General features: G+C 38.2%; 1 protein-coding gene across 2 annotated transcripts in view; it reads right to left on the bottom strand.

The window, feature by feature from the left end:
- Positions 1-209: 209 nt before the first annotated feature.
- Positions 210-19,687, bottom strand: part of Nt5c2 (5'-nucleotidase, cytosolic II) — a 79,934-nt gene continuing 60,456 nt past the window's right edge. Inside the window, exons 5-19 of one of the 2 annotated variants that reach the window (XM_048338337.1) lie at positions 19,186-19,281; positions 15,586-15,677; positions 15,391-15,448; positions 14,302-14,395; positions 12,942-12,995; positions 10,880-10,963; positions 9,752-9,793; positions 8,547-8,654; positions 8,212-8,278; positions 7,254-7,424; positions 5,208-5,259; positions 5,015-5,075; positions 4,446-4,622; positions 3,815-3,942; positions 210-619 (exon numbers count right to left, since the gene is read on the bottom strand). In XM_048338337.1, coding sequence (XP_048194294.1) covers positions 601-619; positions 3,815-3,942; positions 4,446-4,622; positions 5,015-5,075; positions 5,208-5,259; positions 7,254-7,424; positions 8,212-8,278; positions 8,547-8,654; positions 9,752-9,793; positions 10,880-10,963; positions 12,942-12,995; positions 14,302-14,395; positions 15,391-15,448; positions 15,586-15,677; positions 19,186-19,281 — 1,303 coding nt within the window. In that variant the 3' untranslated portion in view covers positions 210-600. Of the gene's footprint in view, positions 620-1,089; positions 3,943-4,445; positions 4,623-5,014; positions 5,076-5,207; positions 5,260-7,253; positions 7,425-8,211; positions 8,279-8,546; positions 8,655-9,751; positions 9,794-10,879; positions 10,964-12,941; positions 12,996-14,301; positions 14,396-15,390; positions 15,449-15,585; positions 15,678-19,185; positions 19,282-19,687 lie in introns of those variants that run through there. The other variant, XM_048338336.1, reaches the window with a different exon arrangement.

The following is a 19,687-nucleotide window of genomic DNA, read 5'->3' as shown; positions in this document are numbered from 1 at the left end:
TGCACTAGAGATGTACTTACATAAACTGAAGTGGTTATATCATTAAGAGATATAATCTTTTGAGACCAGTGTTATAATTGTCAAATGTTGTTGAATGAAATATTGTTAAAGTGGCTGATGGCTGTATTTTACTTATGAAATTACATACCTTTGTAGGACACCTTTGTCAGATTGCTGTAGACATTGTGTCTGAGGACAGGGAATAATGGTTGAGAATAGAAAAGCTGTTTTATTCGTTTTGTAATTCTCTTTTTAGATACTTATTTCCTGATATTGCTATGCGCTCCATAGTGAAAGAACAGTATGAAATGCTGCTTTATGGTTAGTGGAGGTGTATGGCCGGGCGGTGTAGCTTTCTGAGGTTGCTGGGCTCTAGTTTCTTGTGGTTAGTGGAGGTATATGGCCGGGCAGTGTAGCTTTCTGAGGATGCCTGGCTCTGCTTTCTCGCGGTTAGTGGAGGTGTATGGCTGGGCTCTGCTTTCTCACTGTGTTTGTGTACATCATCTCTGGTCCTCAGTGGTGCCGTATTTCTTTTATCTTCAAGGTTATTCAGGTAGCTCCATAGCAGATTTCAGTCTCAGGACTTTCCAAAGTTGTATATCATTTGAAATCATTCCATCTGAGGAAAAAAAAACTTTAAAGAGAATCTGGATAGCCTAGTCACTGAAAAAGAATGTCATGAGAAACAGTTAAGTACTGACCCCCCCCTAACTATTAAACCAAGTGAGGAATTAGACTGTTAATGGCAGGGCAAGAGCTGGATCATAGTTACCATTTTTCCCACCATCAAAGAGAGGTTAAATAGTTTCCATAACATGGAATGTGGAGAGAGTTCCTAGCCTAATACAGACTTAAATATGCAACTGTTTGTCTCTAGTGAATAAGCAGAGCATTTAAAAATGCCCAGGCAGCCTTGGAAAAAACTTCAGAGCTTTTAAGTTGCTCACAAAATATTTCTTAAATAAATCTAAGAGATATCTAATCATGGACAAAGTATTTTTAAATCTGTCATGTAACTGTGCATGTGGTTTCTATGTGTTTTCTTAAAGATAACTCTAACATGACAAGCTTTGCAGCTACTTACGTTACTGTAATTCTCTTAAAACCATTTCTAAAAGCACCTTTAGCAAGCTTGAAGGACTTGATCATTTTAGATCTCAGCAGAGCTATGCCAGTATGGTAGAAACAAATCTTAGGTCTTTATACATGATAGTTCTATGGCTTAAAAAAAATTAAGAAATATACCATCAAAGCTTTAGCTGATTATTTCTGCTCAGGTGGGTGTAATGGGCAACTATTCTTACAGTGGAACCCACAACAAGGCCTGGGTATAGATCAGCTATGCCTCTGGCCAGCTGTTTGGTGCCCCAAAGTTGTTCGGTCCATCACTCAAGAAAGAGGTGACTGGTGTTTTTTTGAGTTATGTAACTGAATTGTCTTAATACCCAGAAAGTATTCTTAGAAGAGATGTCTTCTTGTGGTCTAAATTCTTCAGGTTAAAAAAAATGGAAAAGTATTTATTTTAATTCCTTTAACTACTGGAAACAGAGGAAATTCACAATTTACCTTTTAAAAAACCCAATTGCAGACACTCTCAGTTGCCTGCTCTTGGACATACTTTTGACAAGAGAAGCGCCATGCTGCTCTGGGTCTAATATTTCTTACAGAACCCTAGCTCTTTAATAATATGCTTGGTAATCCCATGAAAGCTTTGACAAGCAGTGGAATTCTTATTCCACTTGTGTGCTGTGTGTGTGGCATTGCTGGTACAGTGGTGGGCATAGCTGCCTTTCAATTATGTGCTTTTATCTCTCAGTCTCTAGAACCACAATTACCTGGTTAATAAACTCTCAGGAGCAATATAAAAAGTGTAGAAAATAAAACATGTCAGTCTTTGCTCTAAATGGGAAAATATGTACAAGTACTACAATAATAAGGTAGCTCTGTAGCTGTAGTAAGCCATGTAAGAGATTTGGGCTTGAAGAAACTTAAGACTATGTCATACTAAGCATCATCTGAATGAGAATTAGGAGCTGAGGTGACTGTAAATACTATGTGAAATTTTAAAATAGTAATTATATCTGATATTTGCAATAGCATTAACAACCTGACTCTTCTGGAGCATAGACTCCCCATAGAGACTTATCCAGATGTATATTCCTCGTCCTGACATTAACTAAAGCCACATAAACTCAAAGTCATGAGGCTGTGTTCCCTATCTATAAAATGACTTTTTTTAAAGCCTCACCTCATAGCCATATACTAAAAACTATTAAAAATTCTAAGGCCTATGAACCATTACATATAATCATGTCAGATTATATAAAGTCTTGATTATTTCTTTTAAACCAAAAGAGTTCTGGAGATGTTCAGCATTTTGGAAAATGTGTATTTCTCTTAAGAAAACAATGTCAAACTGTGATTACTAAGTCACACTTCAACCCACTCGAAGACCAATGGCTAGTACTTGTGCTACACATGGGGTGGAAGTCAAAATACTATATTTTACTGAATACTAGAGAAGCTTCTTCCTCCCTTACTGACCAGTGACAATAGGAATGGAAGAAAATATATGAAGATTAAAGTAAGAATCTATACCATTGTTTAAATTGCTGGAATAACTTTCTTATACTGGAAAGGCAGTTGTATTGCCTTAATGTGTACATTAATAGTTCATTCTTGTCCAAAGCAAGAATTTCACCATGGGTTCAAAAGGGAACTTATTTTTACTGACTGCTTTTTGCTCTAGTAAAGTTCTAGCTTACAAAGCTCTCTTCTTATCCTCTAATTTCAACTTTAAAACACAGCAATCAACCGTGAAGGACAAAGAAATACAGAAGTTCGCAGTAAAACCATAATGATAGCCCAGACTAAGGAATTAGATGTGAAGAAGGAAGCTGCTCCTTTTCTTTTGTCCAGGTTTCCTCCATTGTCCTCTTCCAGCTACAATCCTTTATTGACTTAGGACAGAGGAGAAAGACTTACATAAAAAGCATTTATGTTAACTTTAAAAATGCAGAAAGGAAGAGGACTTTTGTCTCAAAATAGAATCCTATTCCATTGCCGAGCGGAATTCCATTCCATTCCATTCCAGAGTGGCCCTAGAGCAGAGAATAATTCTGCAAAGGCACAGACAGAGCAGCAGCCTTGCTAGAGCACACTCAAAGGCTTATGAAAGCAATCTTCACCTTGACAGAAATTACACTTGATAATGAAAACAATATATTTCTCCACTGATATACAATACTGAATAATAATGCACTGAAAAGGCTGGATTTGGGAGTAGCACAATTTGTAACACATGACCTTTTTGGATTACCTCTTCCACCATCCTTGTTCCACTGTGAAACTTTTCACCACCCTTAGTGTATATACAGATACACCATGACATACTGAAGATGAAAAAGACAAGGAAACAGTGCCACAAGCCACTATGGAGCCAACTGCATGCAGTTCAGCCTGACTTTACCCTTTCTTCTAATACAGATTATGTTACAATTTCAAACCCTCTGCCAAGAATACAGATACACAGAACTAAAACAAATATTGCTCTATGATTAGAATATTTTTAAGTCTTCAGAAACTTTCCAGACATACCTTTCATGGATTCCCCCACCCTCCCCAGCAGAACCCAAACAAAGATATCCTTTGTTCCTATGAGTCCTGCCAGAACTTGTTCAAGGGGTGTTCAGGGTTTTGTTTTCCTCCTTATTCTTCCTCCTCTTCCTCTTCATCGTCATCTTCATCATGGCAGTGTGTAATTTCCTGGGGAGCCAGTGGGAAGAGATTGGGGGGCTTAATCTCACTAATTGACCTTGTCAACTGGTGCCGCTTATAGTCGGTATCTTTGAAATCCACTGATGTACGGTTTCGAGTGGCAAGGGGGGACTCCATCTCATTGATATCCACATGTGTGTGCTCCACTGTTGATTCATGAGGCATCTAGAACAAATGCAGAGGCCTTTTGATTAAAGGCAGAGTGAAACAGGTACTTCCCAAATCCTAATTCCTCTCCCACCTGAGGTGTTCAGGTACATATTTCTACAGTGGACCAGAGGTAAGTCATTTGGATATACCTTGAGAGAACTACCTAAAGCTGTCTGACTCCCCCCCCCACCCCAGTGGTGGCTAGATCACTTACTATTGCCTAAAACTTGATGGGAAAGATTATTTTCTACTTAGCTACTAAAAAACTTGTTCTGAAATAGAATGGTATCAGAATTTCTTTCAGTTAGTGTTAACAAAAGTCTTAATCACTCAGTGTAACTTTGGGGATTAAAGTTATAGTTCATAAGTACCATTTCTGGTCATATTTTCTTGAATAACCTGCCCAAGTAAGCTTTGCACGTAAAGAATTTTCAAATCATCTCCCATGCCATTCTACAAAGCTGGCTGCAGATCCTGACCCAAAAGGGCATTGTAACTATCAAAGTCACTTTACTCACAAGGACATGGGCAGCTCTGAAGAGGTAGCTGAATGGGTAATACAGCAGGTTGATGAATGATGCTGCATAGAGATCAGCATAACGCATCACTTGACTGGCAAAGAGTGTCTGCCGGGAACCACTGCGAAACAGGCTTCCCATCATCCCATAGCACATGTCCATATCATGAGTTACTTTCTAAAAAGAGAGAGAGAACACAAGATTGATTTGCAACTGATTACACAAACATTTAATGCTTACTAGCTATATGCCAGTCCCTGTATAAAAATCAGAAATATAGCCAGAAGCCAATGGCTCACGCTAATCCTAGCTACTCTCAGGAGGCTGAGATCTGAGCTGAGGATCAAGGGTGGAGAAGGAAAGTCTGTGAGGCTCTTATCTCTATGCAACTACAACAACAACCAAGCCAGAAGTGGAGCTATGGCTCAAAAATACTAGCCTTGAGCACAAAGTTCGGGATAGCGCCCAGGCCCAGAGTTTGAGCCCCAGGACTGGAAAAAAAAAATTAGAAAGATCAGAATAATTTAAACAATTGATTTTCCAAGTTTCCTCCCAAACCATTTGGATACCTTAATTCGTCTCTGGATGGAACTAATATCTGGGCGTTCATTGCTACTGCTGTCAAGGTGCCTAGAGACAAGAGAAAAATCCAGTGAAAATTTCCAGAAAGAACATAATTTATACCAATTTACTTATATAACTTACTCCTGAAAAGGTAGATGCTTTTATAAAAGAAGAAAGATTTAGTTATGAGAAACTTACTTGTAGAGTTCAGCCAAGAAAATATCCAAGCTCTGAAGTTCTTCAAAAAGTGCTATTAAGATTTGGGAAAGAAAGGAAAATGTGCTATGTGAATCAAATCAAAGGACTCAGTTTTTAACCAGTGCTAAAAGTAAACTAAAAAGTTGCAGCTATAACCATAAAGTACAGTCTGAGACTAATTTGCCATAGTCAGGTATACATAAATTATCTCTTGCTTCGGGAAAAGCCACTAATACCCTATTTGAAATTTGGCAACAGATGAACATTGTAATTCCCAAACACTGACCACAACTTTCTCTTCTAGCTATGTGCTCATTCTGAGTTTGCAAAGTGCCCATTCCTACTCTCTCTCAGCTACTGTCAGCAAAACAAGTTTTTGTTGTTGCTGTTGTTTTTTGACAGTCATGGGGCTTGAACTCAGGGGTTAAGCACTGTCCTTGGCTTCTTTTTGCTCAAAGCTAGCACTCTACCACTTAAGCCACAACACCACTTCTGGCTTTTTCTAATACATGGTGCTGAGGAATCAAACCCAGGGCTTCATGTATACGAGGCAAGCACTCTACCACTAGGCCACATTCCCAGCCTGCAAAACCAGTTTTGACAGTCCCTTTTTTTGTGTGTCTGCAAGTCCTAGGGCTTGAACTCAGGGCCTGGAGGCTGTCCTTGATCTTTTTTGCTCAAGGCCAGTGCTTTATCACTTGAACCATATCTCCACTTCCAAATTTTTGGTAGTTTAGTGGAGTTAAGAGTCTTATGGACTTCCCCCGCCTTGGCTGGCTTCCAACCCCAATCCTCAGATCTCAGCCTCCTAAGTAGCTAGGATTACAGGCATGAGCCATCAGTGCCTGGCTGGCGTTCCTGCCCCCGCCCCCCCCCTTTTTTTTGCCAGTCCTGGGGCTTGAACTCAGGCACTGGCCCTGAGCTTTTTTTGCTCAAGGCTAGCACTCTACAACTTGGGCCACAGTGCCACTTCTGGCTTTTCTATATATGTGGTGCTGAGGAATCTAACCTAGGGCTTCACTTCATAGGTGCCAAGTTGAAATGTGGATACTCTATCCTACGGATAAGTCTAAGGTAATAGCATTAGTAGCCTCTAGCATCTACTGCATGTTTCCAACATGTTGTAGCCTTTCTCAACTTGGGCCCTCAAGAGAAGTAAGTGCTAATGCATCCATACATCCACTCATTTCATAATAGAAAAGAATCAAATTATTTTCTGTGTTCTATAGTTCAGAAGAGGAGTCTTGGCTGAGAAAGGTTGTTACTTCTACCATATATATATATAGTATATATATATACACACACACACACATATACACATATATATCTACATATATATGACCTCAGTTAAGGCTCATCAACTTTATGAGGTAGGTACTACTTTTATATTTGAGGAGATTAAGGCCTAAGTCCATTCACATTTAAATAATAAGGCTAGGAGTCCCACTTGAGAGAGGGAGGTCAAATTTCTAGTCAGTAACTTTTACCAGTGTGATGTTCACTAGAACTGGATGGAGAATTGTGTCAAAGACCTTTATATATAATTATATCCATACCTCAAATAAGTATATGTACCTCATAGACACAATGTGTGGGGCTCAGTTCAAGAATACATGACCCCTTTCTCTACTTCTCAGTAGAGAAAATAAATACCAAGAAGTGATTAATATTCAGAGCTGTTACTGCCCCAGAATCACAGATAGGGGCTGTGAGCAGAGAGACTAGGACTACTAGATGTCACTGGAGAAATAAGGACTGCAGAGTGAAATAGAGTGCTGGTTCACAGGTTAGTTGGTATTCCATATTTACCCTCTGAGATAAAAGGAGTTGAAGATAGGCATAAACATATTTACATTTTTAAATGATAGAATTTTGTGAAATTGTTAAAATCAAACAGGCAGAAGATATAAAAGTATCAGCTCTCCACCCTTTGACCAGTTGTGTAACTGTAATACAAAATAGTTTATCAAAGAGGGCAGATTCAAATCTGGCCATTTAGCTATAATCTAATCTAAGATTTATAAAATAAAAGCAACAACTGCTTACAACTCTTGTCAGTCCAAACATGCAGCTCCTGTGCAAGTTCAGGAATCACCAAAAAAGTTCGCCACCCTTGCCGTTTCTTTGATTTTAGAATGTCTCCAAAAATATGATCTCCAATATACAAAATGTCTTTGCCTTTGGCACCCAGCAGATCACAGATTGTATCAGATGAGCCTAAAACAATGAACAATGAGAAAGCAGAAATGCTGCCATATTTAAGGCCAGCAAAGTACAGGAACTATAAAATTCTATGACTAATTTCACTCTTACCATTTATATGCAAGATAGACATTTCTTAAAAACACAGGCTCATTTTACTCTACTCTGCTGACCAGAACACTGATCACCAAGTCTAAGAGTAGTACTCAGATTTAATGGATATAACCAGCAGAAGTACCACTACCACACTTCATATCATGTATCTATCACTAAGTTGACTTTTGTTCCACTGTTTTTAACTCTTGACATAGTATGTATCTGAACCCACATATATTCCCAAAAATTCCTCAAATGATTCCAGAGCATAGAGGAAAAGCTTCAAATAGGCAAAAGAACAAGTGTTTAAAAGCTGGTCCTTTTATTGCTTTGCTGTTGCTTTTTTGCCAGTCCTGGGGCTTGGGACTCCGGGCCTGAGCACTGTCCCTGACTTCCTTTTGCTCAAGGCTAAGCACTCTACCTCTTGAGCCATAGCACCACTTCCAGCTTTTTCTGTTTATGTGGTGCTGAGGAATTGAACCCAGGGCTTCATGCATGCTAGGCAAGTGCTCTACCTCTAATCCACATTCCCAGCCCCAAGCTTGTCATTTGAATGAAAATAGACCTCATTCTCCTTAACTCATTATACTAGTAGGTGACTGACCTATATGTTCAGTAGGTGGCATCAAACTTTCCACAACAAGGTTTGAACAAAGACAACACTCACTATACAAATACAGTAAATAAAGGGAAGTCTGCAACTCACCTCCTGAATAGACAATGCCATGCTGTAGGGGGCCTGTATAGGTACCAATTTTCAGCTTGCCAGTTTTCTGTGTGAAAGAGAACAGATTTTGTAATACTTTGCCATCCTATCACCATCTCTACCCACATTTTACTTCATCAGGAAGCCAAATGAATGACGTTTAATCTTTCAATTAGCAGTGTGTCAGGCTACAGTTAAAACTAAAACTTAAATCTCACAGATGGACATAAATTAAAAATACTTGTGTTTAAAATACCTGTTAGGGAGAAGGACATAGAACAAGGAGATAACATGAAAGATAGTGTGCTTGCAGACCTATTACCCTCTCAACTTACAGTATCCACTTGACGTAGTACTGTGCCTTCCCCAAAAAAGAGTGGTTTCCGTGCATCCACCAAGATCAGGTCAAAGTAAGACTGCCATGGTCGATGGGAGCTCCCAGGCTGGGGAAGGAGAACCAGTAAAAGCCAAAAGTTCACTTTTCATCTTAAAGCACCAATATTTAATCTCACTTAAATGAAACAAATTTTAAAATACTAAGCATTACGAAAAGAGTCTGTATTTATAAAAACCTATGACTAATTATGTGATACCTTTTGGGAAACAGGCAGGTATAAATAATGACCAATGCTATCTAATTTTAAATCATTTCATTGACTACTGAGTTCAGCAACTGATTTTGCAGCACTTTAATACATCCAAGTTTGCTCATACTTAGATATATGAGAAAAGTTACTAGGCAAAAAAGCAAGTCAACACCCAAGGGAAACATTACAAGAAGTGTGATGAACATCAGAACTAACACAGAACATACTGTTAGTACATTTTTACTGGTTTTGTTCTCAGAATGATTGCTGTAGGTATACACTGGCTTTTAGTACATACTACACAAGGTAAACACAACACTAATGTAGCAGTTACACCCATTAAAATTCTTTCCATTCTGAAATGGAACCATAACAGAAACTTGTCAGAAAGAGCTGGAGGTCACTGTACACTGTAATTTTGGTAGTTTCAAAACATAGATTTGGTGATGCTTATTCATAAAAGGCTACGACTGAAATTCTGCAAGTATGTAGGTAAGTTACTGGATATTCCTTAAAGTACCACCATATTGCAAGAATGAAGCTCTTTCCTCTAAATATCAATGCTCTTCCTCTAAATATTAAATGCTCTTTTGACACAAAAACTCAGCAATAACTAATAGTACAATTGTCAGGAATATTAAAATTTTGTTTCTGTTAACTTTCTCAACTTGAAAATTCTATTCACTGTCATACAAACAACAATTCTGCATAAAAGTTCTTAGGCATAAAATTAACATCCTAGCCACTAAAAACTGCATCTCTCTTTTATTTCTAGTATTTGAATTTCTAGTAATTTAAATTCTACTAGTCCTGGATTACTTCTAATAGTAATGATGATTAGACAAGAGGCTTTAAAACCACAACTTTTCTAGGTGGGTCCTAATCACTTATTTCCAGAATGATTAACTGCATTATTATACTAAAGCAATGGTCTATTGTTACTATTATATTACCTTGGGTCCATGTGGGAAGTCAAACAGGTAAGTCATAATTTTCTGGGGGGAAAATAAAAACAATATAAAGTCTGTATATCACTTTTGTAAAAGACATAACTAAAAAACAAACAAAATGCTTTTCATTAAAACCTGTCTTTTTCCAATACAGCATTCACTGTGCTCTTATTTCCTCTAAAGTGGATGAAATCTTGCCAATAGAAGCTAAAAATAAATGCCTTATCATCCAAAAATAAAATAGCTTCTGACATTCTCAAGAAAATACAGACTTCCAGAAGTTTTTGTACAGATTCATTCATATGTCCCTAAGTTTTCTTAGAACACATACTTGGAAGAGTAAGGGAGAGTCATAGGAAAGACTTAAAACTTCACATGGAAATAATGTATTACATAAAGAGAACTGGAGGATGCAGAACTTCTGCTAGAACTATTAACTTGTAATTGTCTCAGCAGAAGTAGTAAGGAGTTAAACAAATTTTCCCATGTGTTTTTATCATAACTAAAAGTCATTTTTAGAAGTAGTAAGTTTCAAAGTAAGGTTCAAACATCTTTCTACCAACTACCCTGCAGAGCTTCCAATGGCAGGGAACTGTGAAAGTAAATCTATCTATGTGATGTTCCAAGACATAGAGCCACTTTACTCACAAAAAATGGTTTAAATAGCCCTCAAATTAAAACTCTCAACTTGGCATCAAGGAAAATAGTCAAAAAGATTATTTTAAAAGTTTGAACAATTCCAATATGCTCTTAATCTTACATATTTTGCTTTCAAAGTAAGATAGCAAGAAACTACCTTCATTTAATAAACTTTTTTTTTTTTTTTTTTTGGCCAGTCTTGGGACTTCAACTCAGGGCCTGCTCCTAAGCCTCTCTGTGCTCAAAGCTAGTGCTCTACCACTTTAGTCATAGCGCCACCTCCAGCTTTTTCCGAGTAGTTTACTGGAGATAAAAGAGTTTCACAGACTTTCTGGCCCCGGCTGGCTTTGAACCATGATCTTCAGATCTTGCCTCCTGAGTAGCTAGGACTACAGGCCTGAGCCACCAGCGTCTAGTTTAATAAACTTCTGCTCTCAGAATTCACGCTTCTTTACATTGAAACAATTTCTCTGTATAATATTTAACACTTACATCTGTATACTTATAGTCACTGTTGGTGGCAAGAAACACTTTTCCTACTTCATTCATCCGGCTCAGAAGCAAAGGCAGTTTTCCCTGAAATAAAATGATAATGAACAAAACACAAAGTATTTCTGCCCCCTTCCCCCTCAGTAGTATGTTTTAACTCAGAGCCTCATACTTGGTAGGTAAGCACTCGATCACTTGAGTCATACCCCAGCTCTTTTTGCTTAGTTTATCACATCTCAGGCTTTTTCATGGGCTGTCCTGGGACTCTAACCTTGTACCTCTGCTTCCTGAGTAGCAGGGATTTCAGGCATGCACCACCATACTCAGCCCTAAATACTTTTACACTGACCTTGGGGATGTTCATATACTATGAATTTTTCCACAGAATACAAATAGGGTAATATTTGAGGAGTTGGTTTCAGAACTCTGTATTTAAAAGGCCATTTGAATAGTATTGACACATGTAGTACACACATACAGACATATAACATGTAGATTTGTACGATCATTAACAACAGTTTTCTATCTTCCTTGAGCCTGTATCTCAGGAAAGAGTTTAAGTTGTCTTGTGATTTCCCAAAGTGTGTGATTCAGATGAGAGATCAGGAGAAGTTGATTTTAACATAACTAGCAAATATATATATGGATCTCTATACAGTGATTATTAGGTATGACCAGACTGTGCATAATATGGTTTTACAAAACACTTTGCAGAATGAAATGATATGTCCAAGTAACTTACACGTGGTCCATACCCAGCTGTATATAAATTAAGGCAAGTCTAACTCCTGATATGCCTAGAAAGAAAAACACTTTTCCCTCATTTCACAATAAATAGGTTCCTATACAAACATTCTTGAACCTTCCCCTGAACTCACACTCAGTGTTCTTCCTAGAAACCACAGAGGGAGGTGAAAACTGGCAGAATAAATACTGAAAACAAGAAATCTTCACTGCACTCCTTTTTACTTTACAGAAGAATAAAGTAGCTCATCTTGGAATTGTGTGTTTAATTTATAGAAAAGTTGTGAAAATACATTCATATATTACTACAATGTTATATATACACATATATACACATACGTACATATGGTATGAACACCTACTCTTTTTATTCATCTAGCTTTCTTTAGTAGTAGCAACTTAACTGCACATAATCTATACAAAAAAAAAACCTAACATGTAAAGCACTATTAACTTTAATTTTTAAAAAATTACCAAGTTTTTCATTGATCTTTTTGTTGTTGTTTTGTTTCTGCCAGTCCTGAGGCTTGAACTCAGGGCCTGAGCACTGTCCTTGGCCTCTTTTTGCTCAAGGCTAGCACGCTGTCACTTGAGCCACAGTGCCACTTCTGGCCATTTTCTATATATGTGGTGCTGAGGAATCGAACCCAGGGCTTCATGTATACGAGGCAAGCACTCTTGCCACTAGGCCATATTCCCAGCCCTTCAATGATCTTTTAGGGTACTTTTCGGAGGCCATTGAGCAATGGGGTTTGTTAGGCAGGTATGCTACCACTTAGCTATTCTTCCTTTCCTCTTTTAAGGTACTCTAAAGCTTTCCTCACTATTCCCTATTGATATGTTAAGTAGCAGTTATAGAGATGCATATTTTTTTAGTAAATCAGGTTCAATTCTTATGATTTGGGTTAGAACTGGGTGAAAAACTTGCCTTTACGACTTACTATGTATGTAACCTTTGGCAAGATAAGTAATTCCTCAATTTCTTTATAAAACTGAGGTAACAATAATACCTAACTCAAAATTAAATAGAAAAGTAGATGATATAATGCATATAATCACAGCATAGTGATGTACAACAGTAATCTGGGAGCTGGTATTATGATAATTAGAGCTAAAGGGACAAATGAAATACTGAGCCTTTCTGCCATCAACAAATAGGATAAACTTTTAAAACCTATATTCTGGCTGAAATTCTTGGGTGACACATATTAAGCTACAAGAAAACCTTTTCCCTTGTCCATGTCACTATAAATAGGCATGCTGTGTTCTTTCTTAAATGGGTAAAATAAACTATAGAGACCAACTTTTCCCTCATACTCACATCTTTGACTACATACTTCTCAAGATTTTCAACTGTCTTTTCCTTAAGGGAGCCCTAGAAAAAAGATAAAAAGGAACTAAGAAAATAATAAAACCAGTTTTTAATATTTTTTATAAGAAAAATATATTTACTATCAATTCAAATAAATTTACATTTGCCAAAATAGAAAACATAAAATAAGATCACAGAAAAGTATCTTCAAATATGAAACTGCTTCTATTTTAATTTGGAAATTAAGACATTTCATATGGCGTGTGTGTGATGGCGTGTGTGTGTATATGTGTGTGTGATGGCGTGTGTGTGTGTGTGTGTGTGTGTGTGTGTCCAGCCCTAGGGCTCAAATTCTGTCCCTGGGCACTGTCCCTGTGCTCCCTCCTTTTGTTCAAGGCTTGCACTCTACCACTTGAGCCACAGTGCCATTTCTGTTTTTTGTCTGTGGTTAGAGTCTCATAGACTTTTCTGCCCAGGCTGGCTTTGAATTGCAATCCTCAGATCTCAGCCTCCTGAGTATCTAGGATCACAACAGGTGTGAGTCACCAGTGCCAGAAGTAAATATAATTTAATATTAAGTAGCTAGAATGTTCTCAGTCAAGTAAGAAGTATTTGAACAACAAAAAGCAAAGGACCAGCTGGGCACTGATAGTTCATGTTTGTAATCATAGCAACTCAGATCAGAGGATCTTAGTTCAAAGCCAGCCTGGGCAGAAAAGTCTCTGAGACTCTTATTTTTGTTTGTTTTTTTTGCCAGTCCTGGGGCTTGAACTCAGGGCTTGGGCATCATCCCTGAGCTTCTTTTACTTAAGGCTAGTGTTCTACCACTTCAGTCACAGCACTACTTCCAGATTTTTCTGTTTATGTGGCACTGAGGAATCAAACCCAGTGAGGGCTTCATGCATGCCAGGCAAGCACTCTAACACTAAGCCACATTCCTAGCCCCTCTCTGAGACTCTTACCTCCAATTACCCACCAAAAGCTAGAAGTGGAGCTGTGGCTCAAGTGCTAGAACACTAGCCTTGAGCACAAAAGCTCAGGGACAATGTGTAGGCCCTGAGTACAAAGCGCCAGGACCAGCAAAAACAAAAATAAGATGAAAACAAAAGACCATCATCCACAAATAATTTAGGTATAATTTCATACCTAAAACCTCTTCTAAGTTTGAGAAGTACAAACTCAATAAAATGATGCTGAGCATTTGCCACTGAGGAAAGGGTGGCAAGAACAAATGTATTCCAGAATAATCACTACGGGGGGGCAAGTCCCATGCTTCCCACTTTTTTAAACAGAAAAAAAAATTCTGTTCCATTTGCCCTTTCAAAGCTATGCCGGAGGGTGAGCCAGTAAAGCAGCAGCTTCTAGGTACCTTGTAATGAACCCAGTCAACAGCATCTCTCACATCCTGGAACATACTCCGGTAGGACATGAAGAGGTCCCCATCTTTAAATCCTGTCTCACAGCTACAGAGAAATGAGAAGAACATGACAGGGAACCCAAGATTAAATAAAGTGAGTATCATAAACTGCCCAGGGGGCCTAAAGGTTCCATGATACATTGTGTACACAGGCTGTGACTAATTAGGAAAATAATTACTCCCTAATGAAAATCCATTTCTGGCCATTACAAATGGCCATGGTGTTCAATGGAATGCAATAATTTTGAACAAATACAAGATGACAGCATAATATATTGAATGGAAACTAAAATATCAGGTTCTTTTATTTGTCCCTTTTTAAAAATAGCTTCTTGTTGAAGAAATATTTAGAACTTAAAATTGATCATTTAGATTCTTTCCACTTTGACTTTTTGACGTTGGCCCTGGGTACAAAGGTACTGTCCATTTTCTATTTAGCTTAGTGACTCAGCTTTCTACCAAATACCTTGAAGCTGGATAAGGCCTAAGATAAGAAGTTAGCAAACTCTGACATATATGGTTATACTTCGAGCAGTACTAGACAATTCCCTCAAAAGGAAAGGCTAGCTTATTTAAAAGTTAAGCAAAATTTTGCTTTCAGGAAGACAAATAGCATTTATTCCTCTATGAAATCTTGCTGGGCCTGGGAATGAGACTAAATTACCATCACTGAATGGCACCTAGGTAGCTGCTGTGAAATGAGTTGGGGGGTTTTAGTGTAATTCTGCTTGGACAGATAATCATCACACAAACCTCCCACTCAGTGGTCACAATTAGCACCTCTGCTGGCCGTCTTCATTCTCAGGAGAAGCCAATCAGAAGTGGTCCCTTCCAAACATGGCTGCAGCACACTGGGAGGTGAGAGCCTGCATGGAGCTGCTGGTGCTGTCCCATCTCTCAGGCTGGCAATGTGGCATCTCTCACTAGCACTAAATTCACTTCAGAAAAGCAGAAAAGACCTACAATGGCCAGTTCTCTAAAACCCTGCACATTAATTTTTTAAAAATCAACTGGAAAAAGGAAACTGTAGTATATACATACCTCGTATATCTGGGACAATTAGTAAAAAAATCTACTAGGCAGGCCAACAGGTAGGTTTCTGAAAAATGAAGAATAGATATTCATAAGCTGGATATGAAATAATTTTAGCTTATCTCATTATCTCCCTTGAGCAAAGATAAATGATCATGGAAAGAAGAGAAAGCATCAGTATATATAAGCATAGAATGAGTCTACCTGGTAGATTGAATAATGTGTTCAGAATATAAAATCGTTCAGTGTCATCTCGTTGGATAAATTTATTTGGATACTGCTCTCTAGTTTCTGGCCTGAAAGAAAAGATTAAAAATTAACTGACATTCAAAACATTAACATGATAGAAGTATTCATTGTTCAAAGTTTAATTCAAATATTCTGATAACTATGTGCATCAAAAAACTAAATAAACATAGGCAGCTGTGAAGGCATGGCAAGCTCAAGTTCTATCCCTTAAGTTCTCAGTCTGGTAGATGAGTCGCATACACATAAAAATTTAACAGAGTAAAAAAAAAAAAATCACAATCACTATAAGAAGGCTGCAAAAACCTATGGAAACACTAAGGAAAATAATTTTTATCTTAAAAGTTAGAAGGAGGGCTGGGGATATAGCCTAGTGGCAAGAGTGCCTGCCTCGGATACACGAGGCCCTGGGTTCGATTCCCCAGCACCACATATACAGAAAACGGCCAGAAGCGGCGCTGTGTCTCAAGTGGCAGAGTGCTAGCCTTGAGCGGGAAGAAGCCAGGGACAGTGCTCAGGCCCTGAGTCCAAGGCCCAGGACTGGCCAAAAAAAAAAAAAAAAGTTAGAAGGAAGTAAATGTGACGAATGAGGCAAGGAAAATGTAGAAAGGATCCACAGTAAGTTGCATAAGTTGGGCCCTAAAGTCTAACAAGACCAGTTCAGAAACTAGTACAAATTTAGGTGAGCAAGTGTAACAGAGAAAAACACAGCTAGAAATATGAGTCAAGGAAGATCATGCTATTGCGCTTCAAAACAAGAGGATGCTACTTACAGTTTTTGAGCAGGGGGATTTAACTGAAGCTTTCACTAAGTTCTAAAATCATTATATTGATATCAGTTTTAGGAAGAGAGAAAGAAAATAACCATAAATTCTTCCTGTCCCTTTGTGCCTCTTCCCACTAGAAGCTCAGTGTGTAGTTCTCCATCTTTGAACACAAGTATAAATAGCAACATAGGTATGAAAAGCAACTTGGAATCCAAGGAGAAACTTAGAAAATATTGTGCACTGGGGTTTGTCCTCTTCTGCTGTGCTTAGAACCCTGAGACTACTCTGTGAATGACTGAAATAATTTGCTAGAGGATAAAAAGGAATATGAAAGGCATTTTGGTCAAAGGTGGGATACTGCCAGACATGTAAGTTAGGCCACTTTAGATCAGCTGCCAACTGACACATACAACAGACCAGAGGGATTAACTGAATAACCCCAGAACTGCCCAGGTAACTTTTTTTTTTAATGCTACTAGGGGCTTATTACTCAGGACCTGGGCACTGTCCCTTAGCTTTTTCACTCAGCACTTGAACCATAGCCATTTCTACATTTTGCTAGTTAATTGGAGGTAAGATTTTTCCTGTCTGGGTTGTCTTTGAACTATGATCCTCACTCAGATCTCAGCCCCTTGAGTAACTAGGATTAGAGGTGTTAGCTACCAAGTACTCAGATTTGTTTTGTTTTGTTCTTTTAGACAGAGTCTCACTATGAAAGCTAAAGTGCTAAGACTACAGGCATGTTGCCACTCTGCCAAGCTAAAATTCAAAAAGTTTGAGCTAAATAGTCAACTGTTTCAAACGACCAAGTTTTGGAGTAACTTGTTTGGCAAACTGACACAGAGATCAAGTAATGGGAAATCAATTGGTGGTTATACAGGAGTATAAATGAGAAGAGTAGGGCTTGTCCTAGCCTGGGGTCAAAGGGGAAAAAAAAATGTACTTCTTTTTGTTGTGCTAGGGATCAAACCCAGGGCCTTGTATATGCTTCACTGGGTAGGCATTCTACCTCTGAGCTATATCCCCCACCCAGGAAAAAATGTACACAAGCTGAGTGTGAGCAGTTCAGGCCTGTAATCTTAGCTATTCAGGAGACTGAGATCTGAGGACCAACATCTGAAGCCGGATGGAGCAGGAAAGTCCATGAGACTGTTATCGCTAGTTAAACCACCATAAAGCCAGAAGTAAAGCTACAGCTCAAGTGTTAGAACACCAGCCTTGAACAAAAGAGCTAAAGAACAGCAACCAGGTTCTGATTACTACTAGCCCCTTCCCCCCCCACACACAGAAAAAAAGAGGATTCAAGGAAAATTGACAAGGAGACTCACTGGATACAGAGGATGAGAAATACAAAAGTTAAAAGATGACCATGTGTTTTTATTATTTTTTTAGTTTTTGGCCAGTCCTGGGCTTGGACTCAGGGCCTGAGCACTGTCCCTGGCGTCTTTTTGCTCAAGGCTACTGCTCTGCCGCTTGAGCCACAGCGCCACTTCTGGCCATTTTCTATATATGTGGTGCTGGGGAATTGAACCCAGGGCTTCATGTGTACGAGGCAAGCACTCTTGCCACTAGGCCATATTCCCAGCCCGACAATGTGTTTTTAAAAATAATTTTTGTTGCTATTAATCTGTTGTAAAGAGGGACTACCATTACATTAAGTCAGGTAATGAGTATGTTTCTTTTTTTAACAATGTCACCCTTTCTTTACTTTCTTCCAGGAAAATGACCATGTTTTATACTAAGGTCACTGGAAAGTGACAATGGGCCAGTGGCTATGAAACCATATCTCCAAAATAACCAGCAAAAAGTAAGATGGAACATAACTTAGTGGTAGAATGCCCCAAGTAATAAGCAAGTCAAACCATTTGATCCATTCTCTAAGCCTATAAATGACTGTGTGTGTGTGTGTGTGTGTGTGTGTGTGTTAGTTCTGGGGCTTGAACTCAGGGCCTGGGTGCTGTTCCTTAGCTTTTTCACTCAAGGCTGATGTTCTACCACTTGAGCCACAGCTCCACTTTCAACTCTTTGGTGGTTAATTGGAGATAGAAGTCTCACAGACTTGCCTACCAGACTTCGAACTGTGATCCTCAGATTTCACCTTTCTGAGTAGCTAGAATTACAGGTATGAGCCACTGGCTCCTTGCATAAATGACTTATTTTTAAAATACTATTAAGTGTACTTCTAAAGAAAATACTTTGAAACTATTTTAGGAGATGAGGGATAGTCTATGAATATTGTGCTAGTAATTTTTTTAAATTTATTGAACTGTTTCTTTTTCTTTCTTCTTTGTCTTCTCCACTAACAAAAACAAAATCCCTTTTCAGGCATAAATAAAACCTTGGCTTGCCTTCAATAAAAAGTATTTGAAGAACAATGATCTTTGTATATAAAAGAGCTTATACTATACTACAGCAATTATTTTTTGCTTAAATCCTGCATCCCGATACTCCTGAATCATTTTTTTAAAAATCAACTTGTAAAAGAAAGAAAAAGAAAAGTGCAAGTCAGGCAAGGTGGCTCACATCTGCAATCCTAGCTACTTGGGAGGTGAAGATCAGAAGAATAAGTTTCAGACTAGCTGTGGCAAACACTTAGTGAGACTCTCATCTCAACCTGGGTGACTAAGTATCTTTGTAAGTCAGTTTGGGTTCTGTCTAATAAATAACTGTCAGTTATATAAAAGAAAGATTGTATAATGGATGCAGAATTAGAAAGTTTATTTGTAGAGACAATGTCATCTTCATATTGTCTAACTGTATTAGAAAGAGACTTAAGGAACTTTGTACTCACCCTCTTATGAAGTTAAATCCATGTGCACAAACCAAGAGGTTTCCATAGGCATCAACTTTCAAAAGATTTCCATATAGTGTGTCAAAGACAAGACCTCTAGATGAAAAGGAAGACATTATTGATAGGGTTAAGTAACATAAGCAACAATTTGATGTGTCACTACCAATCACCACGAACCAACTTCATCTAATTTAGCTTTTGTAGCAATTCAGGTATGTCCTCAAACAATATAACAGAGACTAAATTAAATGAACTGAATCTTCAAATTGAATTCCAGGGCTAAGGCCGTAGCTCAGAGGTAGAGCATTTGCTTGGCACTTGTAAAGGTCTGGATTTGATCCCCAGCTTCTGCAAAGCTAAGAACAATGCCATCCCATCCCCTCCCCCCCCCAAAAAAAAATCTCAGAGCAACTAAAACACTTATCCCAGACAGATTAGTAACCACAGATATATATATATATATATATATATATATTTTTTTTTTTTTTTTTTTTTTTTTGCC

The sequence above is a fragment of the Perognathus longimembris genome, chromosome 2 (assembly GCF_023159225.1).
Source record: "Perognathus longimembris pacificus isolate PPM17 chromosome 2, ASM2315922v1, whole genome shotgun sequence".
Lineage (NCBI taxonomy): Eukaryota > Metazoa > Chordata > Mammalia > Rodentia > Heteromyidae > Perognathus > Perognathus longimembris.
Note: the sequence above shows the minus strand (reverse complement) of the source record. Positions and strands in the feature narration are given on the sequence as shown.